Here is a 19322-nt window from a genome sequence, read left to right as displayed (position 1 = left end):
AGAAGATGCTTACCAAGAGAAGGAGGTTTGGAGAATGGGATAGTCATAAGATGAGTTATGGAAATGAATCAAAATCCAACTATCTTTTCACATACACATCTGAATTTAATCACATGTTGACCAATTTTGACAACTTAACCAATTTTAACTTTTGGTGACCTTCAACACTTAGAAAAAATTTGGCCTCCAAATTTTGGTGAAAAATCAAGTTGTTTAGATTTGTAATTTGACACTTTCAAACACCTTAGAATGATACTATAAGTGAAACGCCCCAAACCATATTAACTCGAAAGGCATACAATCATTTGAAACTCATGTTAAACAAGCTAGACGATTTTATACTTAGAAAATTTAAGCCAATTTTCGCCAAAAATCAAAGTTCTCAAATTTGAAAAATGACAAATTGAACCTTCTTAGAATGTTAATATGGTTTGGGGCATTTCAAGTTGGTATCAGAGCCGAGGTTTAAGGGATTTAGGTATTCCCTCGTTTAGTGAATGCCTAGACTTAAACCTTAGACATGACTTGACCTTAGGTGTTCGGTAATTTTATATGGGACCCGAAAGAGTGTTTGATGATGTTAGCTTATAAACTTGCTATTATTAAAGCACAATAAGAAGCCGACCTTATTGTACTTGAAATACTAACAATTTTATAAACTAACAACATCAAACCTTGGGACGGTTTTGTATGAAGTTATAGGTTGGCTTTAGTTCGTAGAGATAATAGGGTTATGTGCTTAAAATCCGTTTATCTATTCTTATTATAGTATGGCCGAACATCACAATGAGGAGGATGAGCATCGAAGGAACGAAGAAGAAGTGATATTTCCGGAGGGTAGTATGGATATCTCCGATCAAATCGGGAGAGCTCTAGAGAAGTACACCCCTCTTTTACTTAAGAGGCTTAATCAAACAATGGAAGGAGCAATGAATGAGCATATTGCTCAAATGATTAGGGAGGAGGTTGCAATCAATGTGCAACGGGAGTTTGAAAAATGTGAAGCCAAGGATAAGGGTAAGAAGGATGAGGAGGAAAAAGATGTGGAGGTTACGGGAGGAATAATTTATAAGAAGAAATTCACATTCCGAGACTTTGAGGTATGCCACCCACCTGAGTATCACGGTGATCGTGATCCTATTGTTTGTACTCGGTGGATATCGGAGATTGAAGGGGCGTTCCGTACTAGTCAATGCCCCTCACATTTGAAGGTGATCTTTGCAGTTGTTATGCTGAGAAATAGTGGAAAACGTTGGTGGGACGGATTGTTGGCAATCAAGAAGGGGGCTTTGGATAATGTTGAATGGCCCGAATTCAAGGCTATGTTCTTTAAGGAATTTCGGTCGGAAGCCGAAGTGACCAAGTTGAGAAGTGAATTTCTCAACGATTGTCAAGATAGCATGAGCTTGAATGAATTTCGAGCCCAATTCTTGGACAAGGCTCAAATTTGCCCGGAATTTCTCGATAATGATCAATTGCTCAAAGAGCAATTTTACTTGAAGTTGAAAAAGAGCCTACGAGAGAAGATTAGCTTATGTCAAATGGAGTCCTTCTCCATGTTGGCGGATGTAGCACGGGACCATGAAATCGAGCAAAGTCGAGTCGATGAAGAAGGCCCAAGAAGAAAGATTGAGGGTAGTAACTCCCCAAACAAGAAGCCTAGGCAAGTTGAAGGTTCAAGTGGAAGGTTCGCAAGGAACGACATTCCTTTTTGCCATCAATGCAAAAGGAACCATCCGGGTGTGTGCAAAGCGTCGATGAAGGGATGTTATAATTGTGGACAGGTGGGGCATATGAGTCGAGATTGCAAGGCGGGGCCGGAGAAGTCAATCATATGCTTTAAATGTTTTGAAGGGGGACACATGAGGAGTTCTTGTCCTACACTAACCGAAGAAGAAAGGCAAGAGGAGAAGAGGAAGGACGTGGAAAGAAGGAATGCTCGAGCTTATGGAAACCAACAAGGTAGGTCTTTCCAACTTATCTTAAAGCAAAATGAAGATGTTAATAATGTGGTCCCATGTACACTTCTTAGGAGTAATGTCCGTATGCGAAATATTTCAATTCTTGGAGTCTAATAGGTCGTTTGATGTCTCTAGATTGAGTCACATTATTTCCGTATTGAAGCTCCATTCCGGCATCATGTTACAAATCAAGGTTAGAAGTAATAAAACAAAGTTAGTGAGGGATGAGTATAATAAATGTATCGCCAAAATTTTCTCAATCTAACTTGAAATCCCTTTCCGATGATGGAAATTGATGTAGTAATAGGAATGAACCGGTGGAATTTTTGAAATGTTGAGTTGTGGGTGTGATGAAGAGGCGGTGCAATTAAAGAACTTTAAAGGTGGAACTTGGTTGACAATCGAAGGGAGCGTTCTATACCATTGTACTTTTGCCCGTGCCGTCGTTGTTTATCTCGTAGTTGTCAAGCCTATTTTGCTCATAGCTTCGATGTTGAAAAGAAATCTTCCTTTCAAGTTGTTTAAAAGAAATCTCTCTTTAATGAATGTAAGCCTTTATTTCTATGCATTTGTCAATGTTTTACCCAAGGGCTTAACGGGCATTCATTCCGAACGTCAAGTGGAATCTTTTATTGATTAATTCTGGGGAATATCCCCATACCAATCTCTTTATCGTATGATTCCAAGGTGAATGCAAGGAGTAATTAGATGAGTTCAAGAATTTCTCAACAAGGACCTCCTTCATCTTAGTAATTTCCTTTAGGGTGTGCCTTTTTCCTTTCGTCAAATGAAAGATAGTAGCTAGGGGACGTACCCCGATTATAGCAAGTTCAACAAGGTGGCTAGCAAGAACGACTATTCGTGGTCAAGAATCGATGGTCTACACAAGTCAATGACGAGGAACTACATACATCTTTCCAAGATAAACCTTTGTACGAGTTATCACAAACTAAGAGTGTGCATTGAAGGCATACCAACGCTAATTTTCGCTATTGTTTTAGCCATTTCGAAACCTTTATCATTCTTTCCTAGCTTTATTGACGTTTATGCAAATTTTCACGAAAACCTAAGAATCGTGTTCGTCAGTCATGTTTAACGAACCCTTTATCTTTCTCATTGAAGTTATACTCTTTCATCCCGGATCATGCCAATTATGAGATTTATTCATGAGAGGTGTTGGAAAGTTTAGGCAAGGAGAAGTTTTATGTAAATGTCGATAGTATGCGTTGAAAAAAAAGGGAGGTGTAAACCGTGACTAAATGGCCGATAATGAAGAAATCACAACTAGATTTGGTAAGGTTGTGTATCGTTTAGAATTTATAAATAAGTTTTTGGGTATTTACTCTATCATTTTCACGTGCTACATCTTTGAAAGTGTCTTGACAATAATGCTACCTAGGTGCCTTGAAAGAATCGAAGCCGTCAATGAGTTGAATTGAGTTGAAGGACCTTGGTCATAATAGAATGAGAACTTAAAAGAGTTCAAATGAAATGATAAGGATGTGTAAGATACTGTGAAAGCTTACGAGGATGTGCGTTTGCTCTAGGGAGTACGAGAATGACTTCGTGTGTATCATTGTCTTGGGTTATAGCGCGGATCACGAGGTCGTGATCCATTCCAAGTTGGGGAGAGTTGTAACACCCCAAGTTTTTCTAAAGATAAATAAATTAACCTTTTTTGTAGTTTTGACATTAAAATAACTTCCTAGTATTATATTTTTGAATCGGGGGTTAATTTAGTTGGAACTTTAACGGATAGCGGGTAAAATATCCACAAAAGTTAGTCAAGGGTGTGGCACTCATAGGAAGTGCCAACCATTTCCTTTTTCCACTTCTCACATTTTCACTCTTGTTCATCATCATTCCTCCATGCAACTTCATCTCAATTCTTCCAAAATCAAAGACTAATTCTTTCAATCCAAGAATAAAAATCATAATAATAATCATCACCATCAGATAATCTCCATTCAAGAATTGAAAAGCTAGGGCTTGCGGGTTTCGTGGTGGTGGCCAAAATTGCTAGAGAAAAGAAAGAAAGAAGAATTTTCCAACTTAAGACTAAGCATTAACCTATTGTTTGTTGAGGTATTGAATTCCCCTAATTTAGTTTTTTTTTTTTTTTTGAATTTAGGGTTCATGGATGAACCAAATTGGGGGTTTTTGCTAGAAAATGAATTATGGTTAATTTCTCCCAATTCCTTAGTTAACCTAGTTGTCATTGAGTTATATGATGTGTTTGATTATGAAATTGATAAGTTCAAAGTAATAATTTGAGTTTGTAAGAAAAGATAAAATTTTGCTAGTTATTGTAATGTGGTTGAAAAAGGTAAGATGAACTACCTAATATAGTTGTTAAAGGTGAAAGAAACTCAATGACAAATGGGTTGGGTTTTGGGTTTGGAAAAGGCTAGTGAATGAGAATTTGGTAATTTTGAGAAACTAGATGAAATGGCCACATGTTGGTGGTAAAATGAGATTTTTAGCAAAATGATAGATAATTGAGATTGATGAGTTAGAAAGATTGAGCTTGGTTAAGTGAAACTTGATTTTAAGCCAACTCAAGGAAATTGAGTTTGGGTGAATAGGAATGCTAGTGAATCATTAGTTTGGCTAAGTGAGTTAGCCAAGATTGTGAATAAAGTCTTATGTGCATATTGTATTGAATTGATAGGTTGAAAGCTTTGCACTTGTTGCATTGTTGATTGTTGATAGTCGCGGAGGAGGTGAGTACTCTTGCATACCTTTATGTATACGTTGGGTCAATCGACCACATCATGTTGAAGCCTTTTGTCCATGTGTGGTGTTGACCACATCATTTTGAAGTTTATTTATCCATGTGTGGTGATTGATTCGGCGTAGGCCGATATGGGGCATAGTGTTTATGAGGCCTAAGAACCTCCAGGGCCTAAGAATCCCGATAGTTAATCATGTTGATGATTGTTTAGCGTATGTGGATCCATGTATGTTTTGCTAGCGCAAAAGTGAGTATGCAAGTGATGATATGACGGTATCATTGGCTACATGCGATACTCTTTTGTGTTTTTGCCCTCCTTCGTATGTATATTTGTATGCAAGTTTATTCACTAAGCATTCGCTTACTTTTTAGTTGTTTACCATTTTTATAGGTAGTTAAGAAGGAACTTGTTGTTGATTAAAGCTTGAAGTTTTAGAAGTAAAAATCTTGCAAGACTTGGAGGTATTTAGGTCATTCATGGAAGAATGACAATCTTGTGGTTTAGAGGCTTAGACATCCCTCTCCTCATGGCTCTTGGTATATTTAGTTTTGATGGTCTTGTTATTGTCAAATTTCTGTAAATGGTCAAGTGTGGTTTCTTGAATTTGCAAAACTTGTATTTTGACTTAAAAAGCGTCAAAATGGGTAAGATGACCCATTTACTTGTATAAACTTGGTTTGTATAAATGGATGGTATGGAGACTTTTGGAAATGTTGTGTTAGTTGATTTATGTCAAAACTAAGTTGCTAATCAGTTGTCGGAAGCTCGGTTTTGAGAAAAAGGGTCAAAATTTGTTCAAAGTGTCAAAAGTACAAAACCTGAAGAGGACGGCCTTTGTGCAGAGGACGGCCTCTGCAGGACACAAGAGCCGTCCGCCTGCTGTGATTTTTACACTTTTTACCGAGGCTTCGTTTGACATTTCCGGGACCTGAAACTCATACAATAGACTTATATTAACATTCTAAGAAGGTTCAATTTGTCATTTTTCAAATTTGAGAACTTTGATTTTTGGCGAAAATTGGCTTAAATTTTCTAAGTATAAAATTGTCTAGCTTGTTTAACATGAGTTTCAAATGATTGTATGCCTTTCGAGTTAATATGGTTTGGGGCGTTTCAATAAGCCTTAGGAACAAGTTTCGGGTCAATAACATAAGTAACGAACGCTTGCTAAAATTCTTTGATTTGGACAGAGAGAGGACGACCTCTAATCCTGCAAGAGTCGTCCTCTGGAACCGTGCTCTGAACAAGAGACGTGCTCCATGAAACTTAGAAAATATTTCGACCTCAAATTTGATGAAAAACGAAAGTTGTTATTTTTGAGATTTGTCAAATCCAAACATCTTAGAATATCAAAATAAGGTTATGGTACAAGTTTGGAGTCACGGAAGTGAGTAACGAAAGCCGGAGAAACAAAGTGTATATTGGACAGAGGAGGACGGTCGTTGCAGGGCACAAAGGCCGTGCCTAAGAGTCGTGCTACCAAAGTGGAGCCGTGCTCCAGGATTTGCGACGAAGTGCTACACCAAACTCAAACTTGACGTTTTCATTGTTTTAGGTTCGGAAATAGCGTATGTATGCCTAAATTAGCTTTTATACCATTTTGCAAACATTATATGTATTGTCGCTCATTATCAAAACAACGGAGACGTTTGAATTAACCGTAATGCCTAAAATGCACCAACAATATTAATTTACTCACATTTAAAATTGTATAAAAATAATTCACACTTAGAAGTGTAAGAAAAATTTTAAAAAATCATACTTTTTTCACAACTATAAATGTATAAACAAAATGTTCACACTTAAAAGTATGCAAAAATGTCAAACATTTTTACACTTAAAAAATGTGAAAGTTAATTTATCACACTCAAATTTCTCGCACTTCCTCTTGTGTGAGAAAATTTGGTATCACAAATTAATTCCACACTTTAAAGTGTGAACAATATTATATTTTTACACGATTGAAAATGTGAACTTTTATTTCTACATATATAATTATGAAAAAATGTTGATTCTTTAACTTTTTTCACACTTTTAAATGTGAGTTCTTTTCACACATTTATAAGTGTGAATAAATTAACAATTTTTTCAACATTTTTAGAAAATGCGAAGAAATGAGTGTTAATAAATAACATATTTGTTGTAGTGGGCCAAAAATTCAAATATATTTACACTTTCAGTCCCTGAACGGCTAGTTGTATTGATCTATAAGTACGAACCCAGAGCTCAATTCAGTTGCAAATTACCATCAAAATATTTTCATCATTATAAAAACTCACTTTTTCTAATCAAATGGCATCCTCATCATCAAAAAAGAATGTTCACCGACCTCGTCTGACCGAAGATGAGATGAAAACACGAATCATGGCTGATATCAAAGAGAACAACACCCTCCTTCAAACTGAACTCTCTAGGTCATGGGATATCTAAGGGAGAAAAGACGACAATGCGAGCAAATGGTAAAGGCAATACAAGCATCAGACCCAATATTTCGAAGCACGAATAGCACTATTCTTGGTTTTTACAGGGGGTATCAACAACGTCAAGAGTGTAGTCGATGATGTTTTTAAGGCCGGTCACATGTTGGGTGACCAGTACACTTGGGCTGAATCATTCCACGACAATTGCGAGGAAGACAAAACCATGTGGGAAGTCAAATGCCTACAACACGACAAGTGGTGGCTCGACGATTACGCTTACCGTGGCTTAGGAAGTATGTCAATCAAAGACGATGATGAGTAATCATACGCAGTGTATTTCGTGTTTTTATCATGTACTGTCTTTTTTAATTATCATGTATTTTTTAATAAGAATAAAATGTATTTTGTTTAACTATATTTGAAAAATTTATATGTATGTTGTATATGTAGAAGTTGAGGAGGGAAAGTATAAAAAAAAGGCACTCTCTCAAACCCATTTTTTTAGCCAAAAGTGGTCACGTGGCACAAGCCCAACGTTCACTATCATCGGCCAGAATTAGCCAATGTATCTTGCCAAAACTTGCCGATACAAACTGATGCATGCATGTGCTATAGAATTGCCAATAAGCCGATGCTAGCCGATGTTTTTTTTCCGACTATATACTTGCCCTTATGTCCCTCAAAAACGAATAGAAAATGGTAAGCTTAATTTACGCTCGTTCTCTCGAATTCAAATTTGAATTTTATGTAGAAAAATGAAGACGCTAATTACAACTGTAGCTACCGTCGTTCGAAAACACATAACCAAACAAGGCAAAGTCACTATCGGGGTTCGGAAATCGAGGACATAAATGTAATTTCACCAAGAAGAGGGTGGTATGGGTACGCTTGAACAAAAGAGAAGTGTGGCTCTTAACAACAGTACAAAATAAACGTATCGCCCATGATCGTGATACTCGCTGTCCTACCAAACTTCTAACCCTTTCTCATCAATGCTTCAAGAATCTCTCTCTCTCTCTTTCTTATTCACCCATCGAACTACCACATTTATTATTATCTTTCGTTTCTTCAAATAAGTCCCAATAAAGATTAATGTTCAAGAAAAAAAAAAAAATCCCAATAAAGATTTACTATTACCAATTCACTATTGCATATGTCTTAGTACACATACATTCGAAAATTGACTCGTTCTTAAGTACACTTATTCATTACACTTGTATATATATATTCATGTTCTTACACACAAACCATACATATATATGAATCAATGGTCCAACTAATAAATATACAAGTAATTATCCAACTAAAAAGTACTAGAAATTAGACCTACCTAGTGGCTACTGGCTAGTGCTATAGGCAGGACTACATAAACTCCAAAGGGTACAGATGAACTCACTGAAAAAAAAAATTCACCGTTATTAATTCTAGTGTAATTTAACATAATTTAATATAAAATTATATGAATTTCTTAATTAGAGGCGGATCCAGAAAATTTAATCGGGGCAAAAAGAACTTTAACTTGAAAGTTTTAAGGGCATTAATTACAATATATATACACTTAAAAAATTTGGGCCGTTGGGGGCCGTTGCCCCCGGTGTTTCTATACTACATCCGCCAGTATGACATAAGCATTGATGAACCCAATTACCCACTGATCACGAATTAAGTTTTCTGACTCCGCTCTGGCTAACCCGGCCGTTTCAAATGTAGCTATGTAAAAGAATCTTGTATGTACGCACGAGCAATATATGTACATATGTATGGTGAGGCATTTATTAATATACATACAATTAAGTATGTTGTATATATGTAACTATATACAAATTGATTAAATGGATGTATGTATATGATGAAAGGATGATAAGGGCATGCAGTGGTAGTAAATGCTATGCAGGGGAATCAAACAGTTAGGAGAAATAAGTGAGTGTGTCTGGTGATCAGTACAGTGTGGCCATTTGAAGTATGAAGAAGAAGATGTTGAGCAAATGGGTTGCTCGTGAATACGGTTCAGTTTTCAGACACCTCCATTATCATTTAATTTATGGCTTTGTTTTTGCCTTATATGTTACATGAAATTAATAATCGAATCGAATTAAATGCGCGCCTGATGTATCTTTGATTTACATACATTTCACAAATTAAGTGTACAAGTGAAAATCAAGCGTATGGTTATTATTTGAAAATGTAGAACAAAATCAATTCGGTTTATTAAAATCACACCAATATTAAAATTTAAAAAATATAGTTAGTTAATGAAAACCACTCATATATTTTTGTTTCTTAATCGTATTTTTTATTAACAATTAGATGTTAAATATATAACTTAATAAGCTAACGACGTTAGATAAAAAAAAAAATCAAAACCAAAACCGACATCCAAATTGAACCGGGAAACAGACAAACATAACCGAAGAAAAACCGAATCCAACGATTTTGGATTCTAAAAACCGAAAGGATCGGTTCAAATTTTAGTTTTGAGCCAGAACCAACAGAAACCGACCCTAGCTCGGTCCTAATGAAAAAGGAAATTTGGATAAGTAGTACTCGTATCATTTTATAGGATTGATTAAAAATGCTTACTTACGCTGTTTGTGTTTCTATTTCTTTTAATTCCAAATTAACCCGTCAAATTAAACTCAACCATTGATGCTTGTTATCAAATCTCATTTCCAATTTCAATCAACTTTTATGTCATTTCAAATCTCAACTCATCTTCCTCAACCCTATTAGAATACAACTTGTTTACAATTTCCAATTGATTTTCTTCTGAACGTTCATATCTCGGGTAGGTTTTTGTAATGAGTTTTCCGTACTCTCATTAGGCCTAAACGAATGTGCATTCTTTCGTTCATTTTCTCGCTTGTTTTCTCAGAAAGTCGATAGTAATGCTTTTTCTGGAGCCTTATTCTCAGGAAAGAGGTGAAGATTTTCTCATGAGAAAAAGCGAGAAACGTTCACATATATAATTTTGTTCAAATATGTATGTTCGTTTGTTCATGGAATCACAGGAGCACTCTTTTCTTATCCATGAAATTTTTTCTCATTAGTTTTTTCCTTAGTGTAATTTTTTTTTTTATGTTTAATGAAATGTTTAGTTTTTAATTTGACATATTCTAATTTTGTTACTAATAAGTTATTATTATTGATTTTTTTTTTGATTAATTGGAAATAATAAATTAAATATTTGAAAACTAAGTGATAAAAATTAATGTTTTAAAAACCGGTATTTTAGTCATACCGGTGTGAAAAATTTTTACAGTTTTACCAGTATTATCGGTATTACCGGAAATACCGGGCGGTACGACTGTTTTTAATTTATTATATTTTTTGTGTAAAAATCCTACAACACTTGTTACAATTTAACAAAAATAGTTAAAATGCAATTATAATTACTCAAAAATAATACCAAATATGTATTTCATAACAAAATATAAGTTTTAAAGTTCACAAACAACAAAAAATAACTTTAAAGTATCATAAAAATAATTTTTTTTAAAAATCAAAATTTATTTTTTGAAAACACCGTAAATACCGGAATGGTAATACCGAAAAATACCGAGAATACCGGAAACTCCGACCGGTATTGAATAGTGAAAATACCGGAAAAATACCGGACTTAAAATACTGGCGTTGTCTCCGGTACCGGTAATACTGGTAATACCGACTGTTATTTACCGGTATTTAAAACATTGATAAAAATGTGAGAAAGAAGTAGGATTGGTAATAATTAATAATGCTGAAATATGAAATGGCAAATATATGATATGGTATCGATGTGACAGTGAGAAAAAGATAAGATAAGAAAGAGGTGTGGGTTGTGAGAGACCTTACTAGCTACTGTATTATATTTTCAAAAAAACTACGAGGCGATCAGAACTTCATGCTTTGCAAGATATATGACGATATTAGATACTAGGTATAAAAGACACATTTCATATACTAACAAGTAAATCTTTGATAGTTCAAAAAAAAAAAAAAGTAAAAAAAAGTAAATCTTTGTTTCGCCTTCAATCGATTTACATTATATAAAATCAAATTCCATATGGAAACTAAAATACCATAACCCAAACAATAACTTTAAGATGTATAACATCTGTGAAATCTATGAAGGATTCACCACATAAGATGGAAATACCATTTTCACACTCATAAAAACCTAGAAAAAACCTAGTTGAGGAAGAGTCAAGATAAGGATAAATTTTTTTTTTAAGTTGATATTAATTTTAAAGGTGAAGATGAACAATCCTTAGCCATTAAAATGAATGGTTAAATTTCAAATATCAAGTTTGAATTTTGACCTTTGAATTTAATCTAAGTCCAACTTTATCAGTAAAATTATTCTAATTTTAAAAGATCCTAGTCCTCAAGTATTTTAAGCCGGTGAAAGTATAAAGCCGAAAGGAAACCTTGGTCATTCCAGTAAATCCATATCGACACACACCCATTTACATTAGGCAAGCCCAATAGCCCATCATGTTTCATATGGTTGGTTTCAAATACAATACAACCCCATACCTTAACATGGCTTACTAGCTATCGCAAAAACCCACTAAAGATTTATTCGCGCTATCATTTGAAAAAAAAAAACAAAAAGAATGGTTCGTTCGCACACCAATGTGAAATTTGATATCTCTTCCCCGTAACTTTTTTTTTCATCAATCATTTTCGTTTTTTAGTTGTAAAACTTTCGCCGAAAGCTACGAAACCCATAAAAACATTACCAACAATATATACTACTTGATCATATATTTGTTAATGTCTAAAGTCAGTGAAAAAAACAAACATTTTTCACTAAAAATGAGAAACAAATTAAATAGCCATTGTCTTTCCAAGAAACCATTACACGTAAATATAAATTATTGTGATCATATTATGCCATTAATTATACATATATGATTAGCGGAAACAAGCACCAACTGCCACCATATTTGATAATTAAGTAGTTTCCAACCAATGACAGCATGAACGTGGAATTAAGATACCAACTTCACCTTAAACCATTATTTTTAATTTGTCCTCCTACCACCATATATATTCTTTCGAGTACAAATATGATTGATAAATAGTTAAAATACACACTTAACTTATATATATATAGACAATAGGTTTCAATTCCTAGCTTAAACGAGCCAATATATATATAAATATATTGGTATGTGTATTCGTGCATCAACTGTGTGAGCTAGGAAAGAATTGAAAGAGAGATATGGGGCAATGCGTATCGACAATTGCAACGTCAAATGTACTAACTCGGTCAAGGATGAGGAAGAGAAATCGTAGAGCATTAGTATGGGTTTATCAACATCGTTGCAAAGAGAAACGTGTGATCAAGAAGAATAATACCGGGTGCTTGGCCACAGTTAGAGAAAAACGATCAAGATTTTACATTGTTCGAAAATGTATCCTGATGCTCATTTTGTCACGCTAAAGATGTGTAGAGCAAGTTTCAGGTGCTTTTTTGTGCTGTTTGCTGTTATCATTTTGTGTTTACCAATCTTAAATCATGCAATGAATCATCAAATATGTTAATACGCGTACGTAGAGCATTTCAGGTTTTCATTAAAACTGGCAAGTCAAGTGGATCAAGTGGAAAAATCCATAGTTTTTAATTAGAGGCCAAAAGGTTCAATATCGTGTCTACCTTAACTCTATGTGGTTCCGCCCCTGGTTCTCATGAACGAACTAGATATTGGTTGTTAATTTTAATACTAGTTCGTTCATGAGAACCAGGGGCGGAACCACATAGAGTTAAGGGATAGCCCGGGACGGGCCCGTTAAATTCATTTAGTTCAAATTTTTTTAAAAATGATGTATTTTTTATTGATGTTACGGGTAAAATAAATATGGGATACTGGTCAATGTAACCAACAAAAAACTTTTGAAGCATTTTTCTATTAATAGTACTTATAAAACTTCATCTGTACAAGTAAATGATAAATAAAAACTACTAAAAGTGTCAAAAAAATTCTTAAAATCCTTTATAAATAGCTAAAAGTCATTTAAAAAAAAGCTAAAAATCGTAACAATTTAGTCGTTATCATTGTTATCGTTACTTTATACTGATAAAAGACTAATAGGAAAAAAAAATGTGCTACTGGTCATTTTCGTTTTTGGTTTCGCCACTAATGACTGATGAGAACTAAACCGTAAGTATTCAAAATTTCGCAATCTTAACATCATAGGTGGACCAATTAAGTGAATTTAATATGTTAAATGTCAAATGTCATAATCACCAAAAAAGCATTTTTCACGAAAACTTGTATACATACATGCTCTACAACGAGAGAAATTTTTCTTCAATTTAAGTTGGTATATTGTCGCAATAAAACATTGCTAACGACTTTGCTTTGTTGTGGAGCGCAGCCGAGAGGATACTCGCGGGCCATGTTGCAATAAGACGTACTTCCTTTTTTTTTTTTTTTTGCTAAAATCACCAATTGACGTACTCGTGACTCGTGAGTCCTGGTCAATCAACACCATCACTTATCTTTCTTCATTACTTTATTTTTTTACCAGTATTATTATTAGTTAATTTAAAATATTAGATATAATAATTTTTAATTAAAAATCGCGTATTTATATAAGCTAAAAACATTATGTTATTAAATAAAACTTTATATTGATAAAAAAGACATTACATTAAATAAATTAAGTTGATTAATATAAAAGTTACATATTGCCTTTCAAAAAAAATTTACATATTATAATTAATAAAATAAGTAAATTAAAACATTACTTTAATAAATACTAGAAAAGAAAAAACAACCAAAATTCACGTCAACAAAAGTTTGACAAGAAGTTCCAAATGTGATCCATTAGAATACGAAGCCGATAGTGCATCCGAATATATTGAATATATGAATGTGTACTTTTAGTTGTTTTAATAAAGTGTGAATAGAATGGATGCTGCGTGAATGTGTTATGTGTATATAGTCAGCAAAATATGAGTAAAATGGATGTATGGATGTGTATTTATAATAATAAAAAAAGTTTTAGAAAATCGTTCATAAGTTTAACTAAAAAATTACTTTTTTTCGGCTCACTTCATTCACTTGCTCGTCGCTTATCTGAACTTTCCAAAACGACGACCTAAAGTGGCATGGCTGTACCAACGATTCCAAAAACCAAGAAGGCTCATCAAAACCAATGAGGCTCATCACTTAAGTAATACAGGCCGCTGGTAGAGGTTTAAGAATTCTACATACTCTGTCACTACTGTCTCCTTACTAGGAAGACTTGGGATAACATTGTTAATGACTTCAAAAGATGGTTTGCATCACAGACAAGATCTAAGTAAGAGCGGTCTAAACAATATGCTTCTTGTTATTCACTGGCAATTTAGGAATGCGTACTCCACCAATTCAGAAAACCATACAGAAGATACAATCGATGATGAGACTACAGAAATCTCACCATTAGTTAGCAAATTACTCCGTACATTTTTACAAGATATACTACCTCACACAAATTACTTATAATGAAGCAAAAGGTGATACATCAGAAATAGTGATTCGGAACACATTCTGAAAGCTATCGTTATGCACAACTGATTCGGAACACATTCTGAAAGTTATAGTTATGGGACTGAACCCAACAGAATGTCATCAACTTCCACATGGACAATGTTGTAAGACGCATTGAAACTGTACACAGTTCACTAATTGCCAGTTGTATTACTCTGTTAGAGAAAGATACGCTTCCAACTCCAAGGGAAGAAATTGACGATTTTTCTGTATATGATACATAAATCGGTTAATGATGAGAACAATGACATAGGTAATGCAGGATTGAGCAGAATATCCCACAAGTTCGGATTATGTTACCAAATTAGTAAAACTAATACTACAATTGTTTCTCATATGCTTAGATAAAGAAGCATTAGAAAGCCACTCCATCACCTAGTTCTAGTTAACGTTTTGAAAACAGTGACTGAAGATTTAGAAGAATATATTGTCATAGAACTTGTATTAAGAGGAAAGGAATGAAGATACACATAGAATAAATACCTCACTCATTTTCTGACGAGCGTATATGTAAAAGTTTGTCTCTCCATATAGCTACAAAATACAACAATATCAATTAGATACCGGCATGTGTGAAGGATGAAAATCCATATTGTCAAAGTTTAATCTCAAACCATAACAAAAATTATATCAACATTCCGTTAAGTAGGTTTGTTTTCGGATTACAGTGATGTTGGAGCAGCATATAAAAAGCTGTCAGGGTTTTTTGTTTAAAATTTTTCTGCATTTGGAAAGAAGGTTTTAAAGAGAATAAGCCATTCACTCATTCTATTCTTCCTTACAAATAAGGGTCTCAAGTTTTTAGTTTCTCTCAAGTCTCAATTTCTTTCCAACTCATTTATTTTTTCTCCTTCCATTAAATTCAAGAACACGCCCAAAATACCTGCATCACTGTATCTTTCTTCTTTGACAGCAAGATTCATTTTTGATACTAAGTCGAGCTCCTCGGCAAGAACATCAGGACCATCTATGGCACTGTTAATGCATTGATTCCAGCTTAGCCACAAGAAAAGCTAGTTTTGGGAATGAATAATTGAAGCATAACTTAACAACATTCAGGAAAAAAGGTTGCCATACCTGTCCAAAAGTACATCATATACAGGTTTTCTATCACGCAACTTTCCTGTCTTGTAGACTATCTTAATAGCATCGGTCAACACAATCTGTTTGCTTACATAGATTGGTGCCTACATGCACAGTCATTATCAGCCGGTACTGAAGGAATTATTCTAATCAAGTAATGCAACCAAAATATATTATTCTTGCATTTCTCTTCAGTTTAAAGCTTCTTTCATTTGTAAACATATAAAGTAATTGTGGATGTGAAACAATTATAGGAAAGGATAGCTATAATAAAGAGAGTAGAGATGCATTGGGTTACCCTGCAATGTTTAGCAACATTTATAGCATCTGAAGGACGAGCATCCACTGTAATGATATCTTCTGTGCCTTGCTGCAACTCAAGATACTCAATCAAGGTTAAAGAGACGTCAAACACGTTTCATTTCTTCACATGTAAGAAAAATAAACATGTAATATTCTTTATTTACCTTATGAAAACATATATTTGCTATGTATATATTGTCCACTCTTTCTGTGATCTGTACCAGTTTGACCTGAAATAATAACATCAGAAAAATAAGAAATCAAATTGAGCTCAAGACACTTCAGAAAAAAATCCTTTTAACACAGTTGTTTGCAATGAGATTGTTTCAAAGCTGATGTTATGATAATTCGATCATATTGTATTGAACATTTTTGATAACGCTGAATCCTTTAGAAGGGAAATTATGTTGAAATGCATCCAACTTTCCCATCCACCAACAAAAGTTTGTATTCTGATCGATGTATGTTTCTGGTCACTAGTACAAGATGTAACCAATAGGTTTCCACTATCACCACCATCTTCAACAACATCCCCCTCCGACAACCACTACCTCTGACTATTATGACACTGAACCACCATCGAAATCCTTTAACTTCAGTAGCCCATCTATATTTAACCACAAGGTGAAGAAAACAAAGTTTCTTGACATTCTTTTTGCATCTTTGATCAGTTGGGCCAAGAAGAAAACAGAGAAGAAAGGTATGTGTTGTATGTATTGGTGTGTGTGGGTAGAAGATATAAGAAAAGAACAGAGAAGAGGAGGCGTTTGAGGTTGCTTCAGCTTGTTTGGCAGTTGAAATGTATAACAACTGATCAATCTATGTAGTTTACTGAGGCTTAACATTTTTATAATATGTACATACAATGCAGGGTGGATCATCACTTTGCAAAATGAAACTATCAGACAATTTCAGTCCAATCTGAATAAATATGTGATACACTATGTCTATCAAGGCATGGTCTCGGATTATTATTACCGATGTCTTACTTTAAACGTGCAATCAAGATGGCATATTTAAACAATAAAGAAAGAAAAAGCATGCAGTAGTATATAATGGCATAATAAGATCATCTTACTTCATAGCCCAGTTTCCCTGTTATATTTCTCGCAAGCTGAAACTGGTTTGGAGATCCCTGCAGCACCGCAGAAAAATAATTATTATCGAAGTTACATTGCACTAATTTTCTTTAAATAATAAACAACCTAAACCTCATCTTCCAGCGAGGAGCTTATTAGCCTTTCAACAGCGGATTCCCCTGCAGTTCCGTAAATTAATGTCAAGGCTTATTGCAATCAACACATCCAAAAGCTCTTGGGTGATATTAGATAAAATTTCAAAAAGTAGTTGCATAAAAAACACATCCATGATTCCATGTACCTACGAGTATTGGTAGCAAATAGTCTTCATCACAGTCACATGAAATCTTAAGAAATATAGTGGGACTGCGAAACTGGCTAAGTAATTCTGATCCAATTGTCGGGATGTTAGTTCTGGGACCTTTTCCTTGACCAGGTAAGGGAAATAGCTTTCCAGTAGGCATCCAATTTATTGCCTCTTGATATCCTTGAATACGCATCTGATAGTGCATAAGAGTTTCTGCACAAAATCAATTTGGAAGCCAAATTTCATGACAATGAAACACCGAACTTGAAAAAAGTGTGTGTGTATTCATTATGATAACCACTGTAAAAATAAAACTTAGAACAAAAATCTCACACACACCCTACATTATATGAAGCCCATAGGACTTTTCCCCAGGGATGTCCTTCAGTTATTGGAAGGAATTTGTAGGAAGACTATAATCATGGAGGCCCTGAAAACACATACAAAAGTATGGAAGCCTTAACTACAAGTTTGCTAATTTGATTGATATTTCCAAATCCTTGAAAGACATATGTTGGCGTTGTTCATTAAAAAACTAATAGTTAGGCACCTTAATATTTTTCAGAATCTGATTTGACAAAATCAAACGGCAGTGTCAAAGCTGCTCACTTCTCATTACAACAGGACAATTATCGTCGAGCAAGTTGGGATCTTCCTCCTTTATTAATGCGAAATCCTTGGTTTTATGTGTCTAGATATCTATGTATAGCTTGTTATTGGATTTATATAGTGTCCAGTCATCTAGATGAGAAATTGGATGTGGCATGTCACTCCTTGGGTATTTGGTGCAGGTTGTTGCACGATTGTAACTATTGTGTATAGTCGTTATGATACCTCAGTCAGTCAGCCATATTGCCTGTACTATATATGTTTATTGGTGTAATACAAGCTAACCGGGGTACATACTTTACCCAAAAGAAACTGAATTTCTGGAGATAATAAGTCGTTTTAGTCAAAAGTGTAAAGCATTGTTCAAGGCTTTTTTTCTTTGCATTATGATTATTCAATCCATCATTTCCATATCTTTCGAAAGGCTTTAGCAATCTAATTCAACGACGAATTCTAATTCTTTAAAACCACTCATCTCTCTTCATGGGTCATTTTGTAAAGTCTATCAATTACTAAATTTACGACGGTCACACCAGTTGCATACCCTCAAAAACAGCCCCGGCTTTAGCAGTGATCCACTAAAAATTCGCTAAATACACGATATCAGATTCTGTTACCTAATTGCAAACAATTTCATCATACTTAACCCTCATCTTAACAACTACATTGTCATGATCTCCTAAACAATAACAATTTCTTATACTAAAAATCACAGTAACCTAATCACAAAAATTAAATTATATATGGTAATCATACAATATAATATATATAAATATATATATACCAGTGATGAGAACAGAAGCTTCGAGAAAATCGTCATCATCAAGATAATGGAAGCTTCTAGAAAGACAGGAAATGGAAACAGGAGATTTAGATCGAAGGCGGAGATTATGAGTATTTAATTGAAGAGAAATGGAATATGAGAGTGAAGATGACAGTCTAAGCAGCTGCTTAGGAGAAGATATCAATAATAATGTATCATGATGATGATGACGATGGTGATCTGAATACTCGCCGGCGCCGGAGTTCATGAAAGTCCGGCCACTCAATCCAAGTCCTCCCAACATCTTTTTCTCCTTCTTCTAATACAAATTTTTATTTTTCTAATTCTTTTTGGTTTTATTTAATAAATGATTGTTGTTGTTTGGCAAAACAGGGTTTTTGTTAGGACTTTGATAAACGATCACACCTGATTTTATTTTATATTTTATACATTCTTTATATAAAAAAAACGTCCTTGTCTGTTGGATATCAGGATATCTATTACGACTTACGACTTACAACATACTTTTCCTATTTTTA

The 19322-nt window shown here is 34.3% G+C and overlaps 2 protein-coding genes across 2 annotated transcripts; one reads left to right on the top strand and one right to left on the bottom strand.

The window, feature by feature from the left end:
• The first annotated feature begins 770 nt into the window (after positions 1–770).
• On the top strand, positions 771–2075 carry LOC122587678. Its single transcript, XM_043759846.1, has one exon. It carries the CDS (start codon positions 771–773, stop codon positions 2073–2075), a length of 1305 nt encoding a protein of 434 aa, XP_043615781.1.
• Positions 2076–14421: 12346 nt separating this feature from the next.
• Positions 14422–19196, bottom strand: LOC122589059 (bifunctional nuclease 1). The gene is made up of 10 exons (XM_043761301.1): positions 18805–19196; positions 17406–17624; positions 17237–17283; positions 17104–17160; positions 16190–16255; positions 16021–16092; positions 15717–15826; positions 15523–15614; positions 15123–15173; positions 14422–14846 (listed from the first exon to the last, which is right to left on the bottom strand). The coding sequence occupies exons 1-9, from the start codon at positions 19085–19087 to the stop codon at positions 15124–15126; spliced, it is 996 nt and encodes a 331-aa protein (XP_043617236.1). The 5' UTR covers positions 19088–19196; the 3' UTR covers positions 14422–14846; position 15123.
• Between the last annotated feature and the right edge of the window lie 126 nt (positions 19197–19322).

The sequence above is a fragment of the Erigeron canadensis genome, chromosome 2 (genome assembly GCF_010389155.1).
Source record: "Erigeron canadensis isolate Cc75 chromosome 2, C_canadensis_v1, whole genome shotgun sequence".
Classification (NCBI taxonomy): Eukaryota; Viridiplantae; Streptophyta; class Magnoliopsida; order Asterales; family Asteraceae; genus Erigeron; species Erigeron canadensis.
Note: the sequence above shows the minus strand (reverse complement) of the source record. Positions and strands in the feature narration are given on the sequence as shown.

Bases quoted from the DNA above. Each gene is read 5' to 3' on its own strand.
- LOC122589059 (XM_043761301.1), bottom strand. From the start codon at position 19,087: ATGTTGGGAGGACTTGGATTGAGTGGCCGGACTTTCATGAACTCCGGC. The intron at 17,284-17,405 runs GTACATGGAATC...ACGGAACTGCAG, and splicing joins TTTGCTACCAATACTCGTAG to GGGAATCCGCTGTTGAAAGG. The intron at 16,256-17,103 runs GTAAGATGATCT...TTATTATTTCAG, and splicing joins CAGGGAAACTGGGCTATGAA to GTCAAACTGGTACAGATCAC.
- LOC122587678 (XM_043759846.1), top strand. From the start codon at position 771: ATGGCCGAACATCACAATGAGGAGGATGAGCATCGAAGGAACGAAGAA.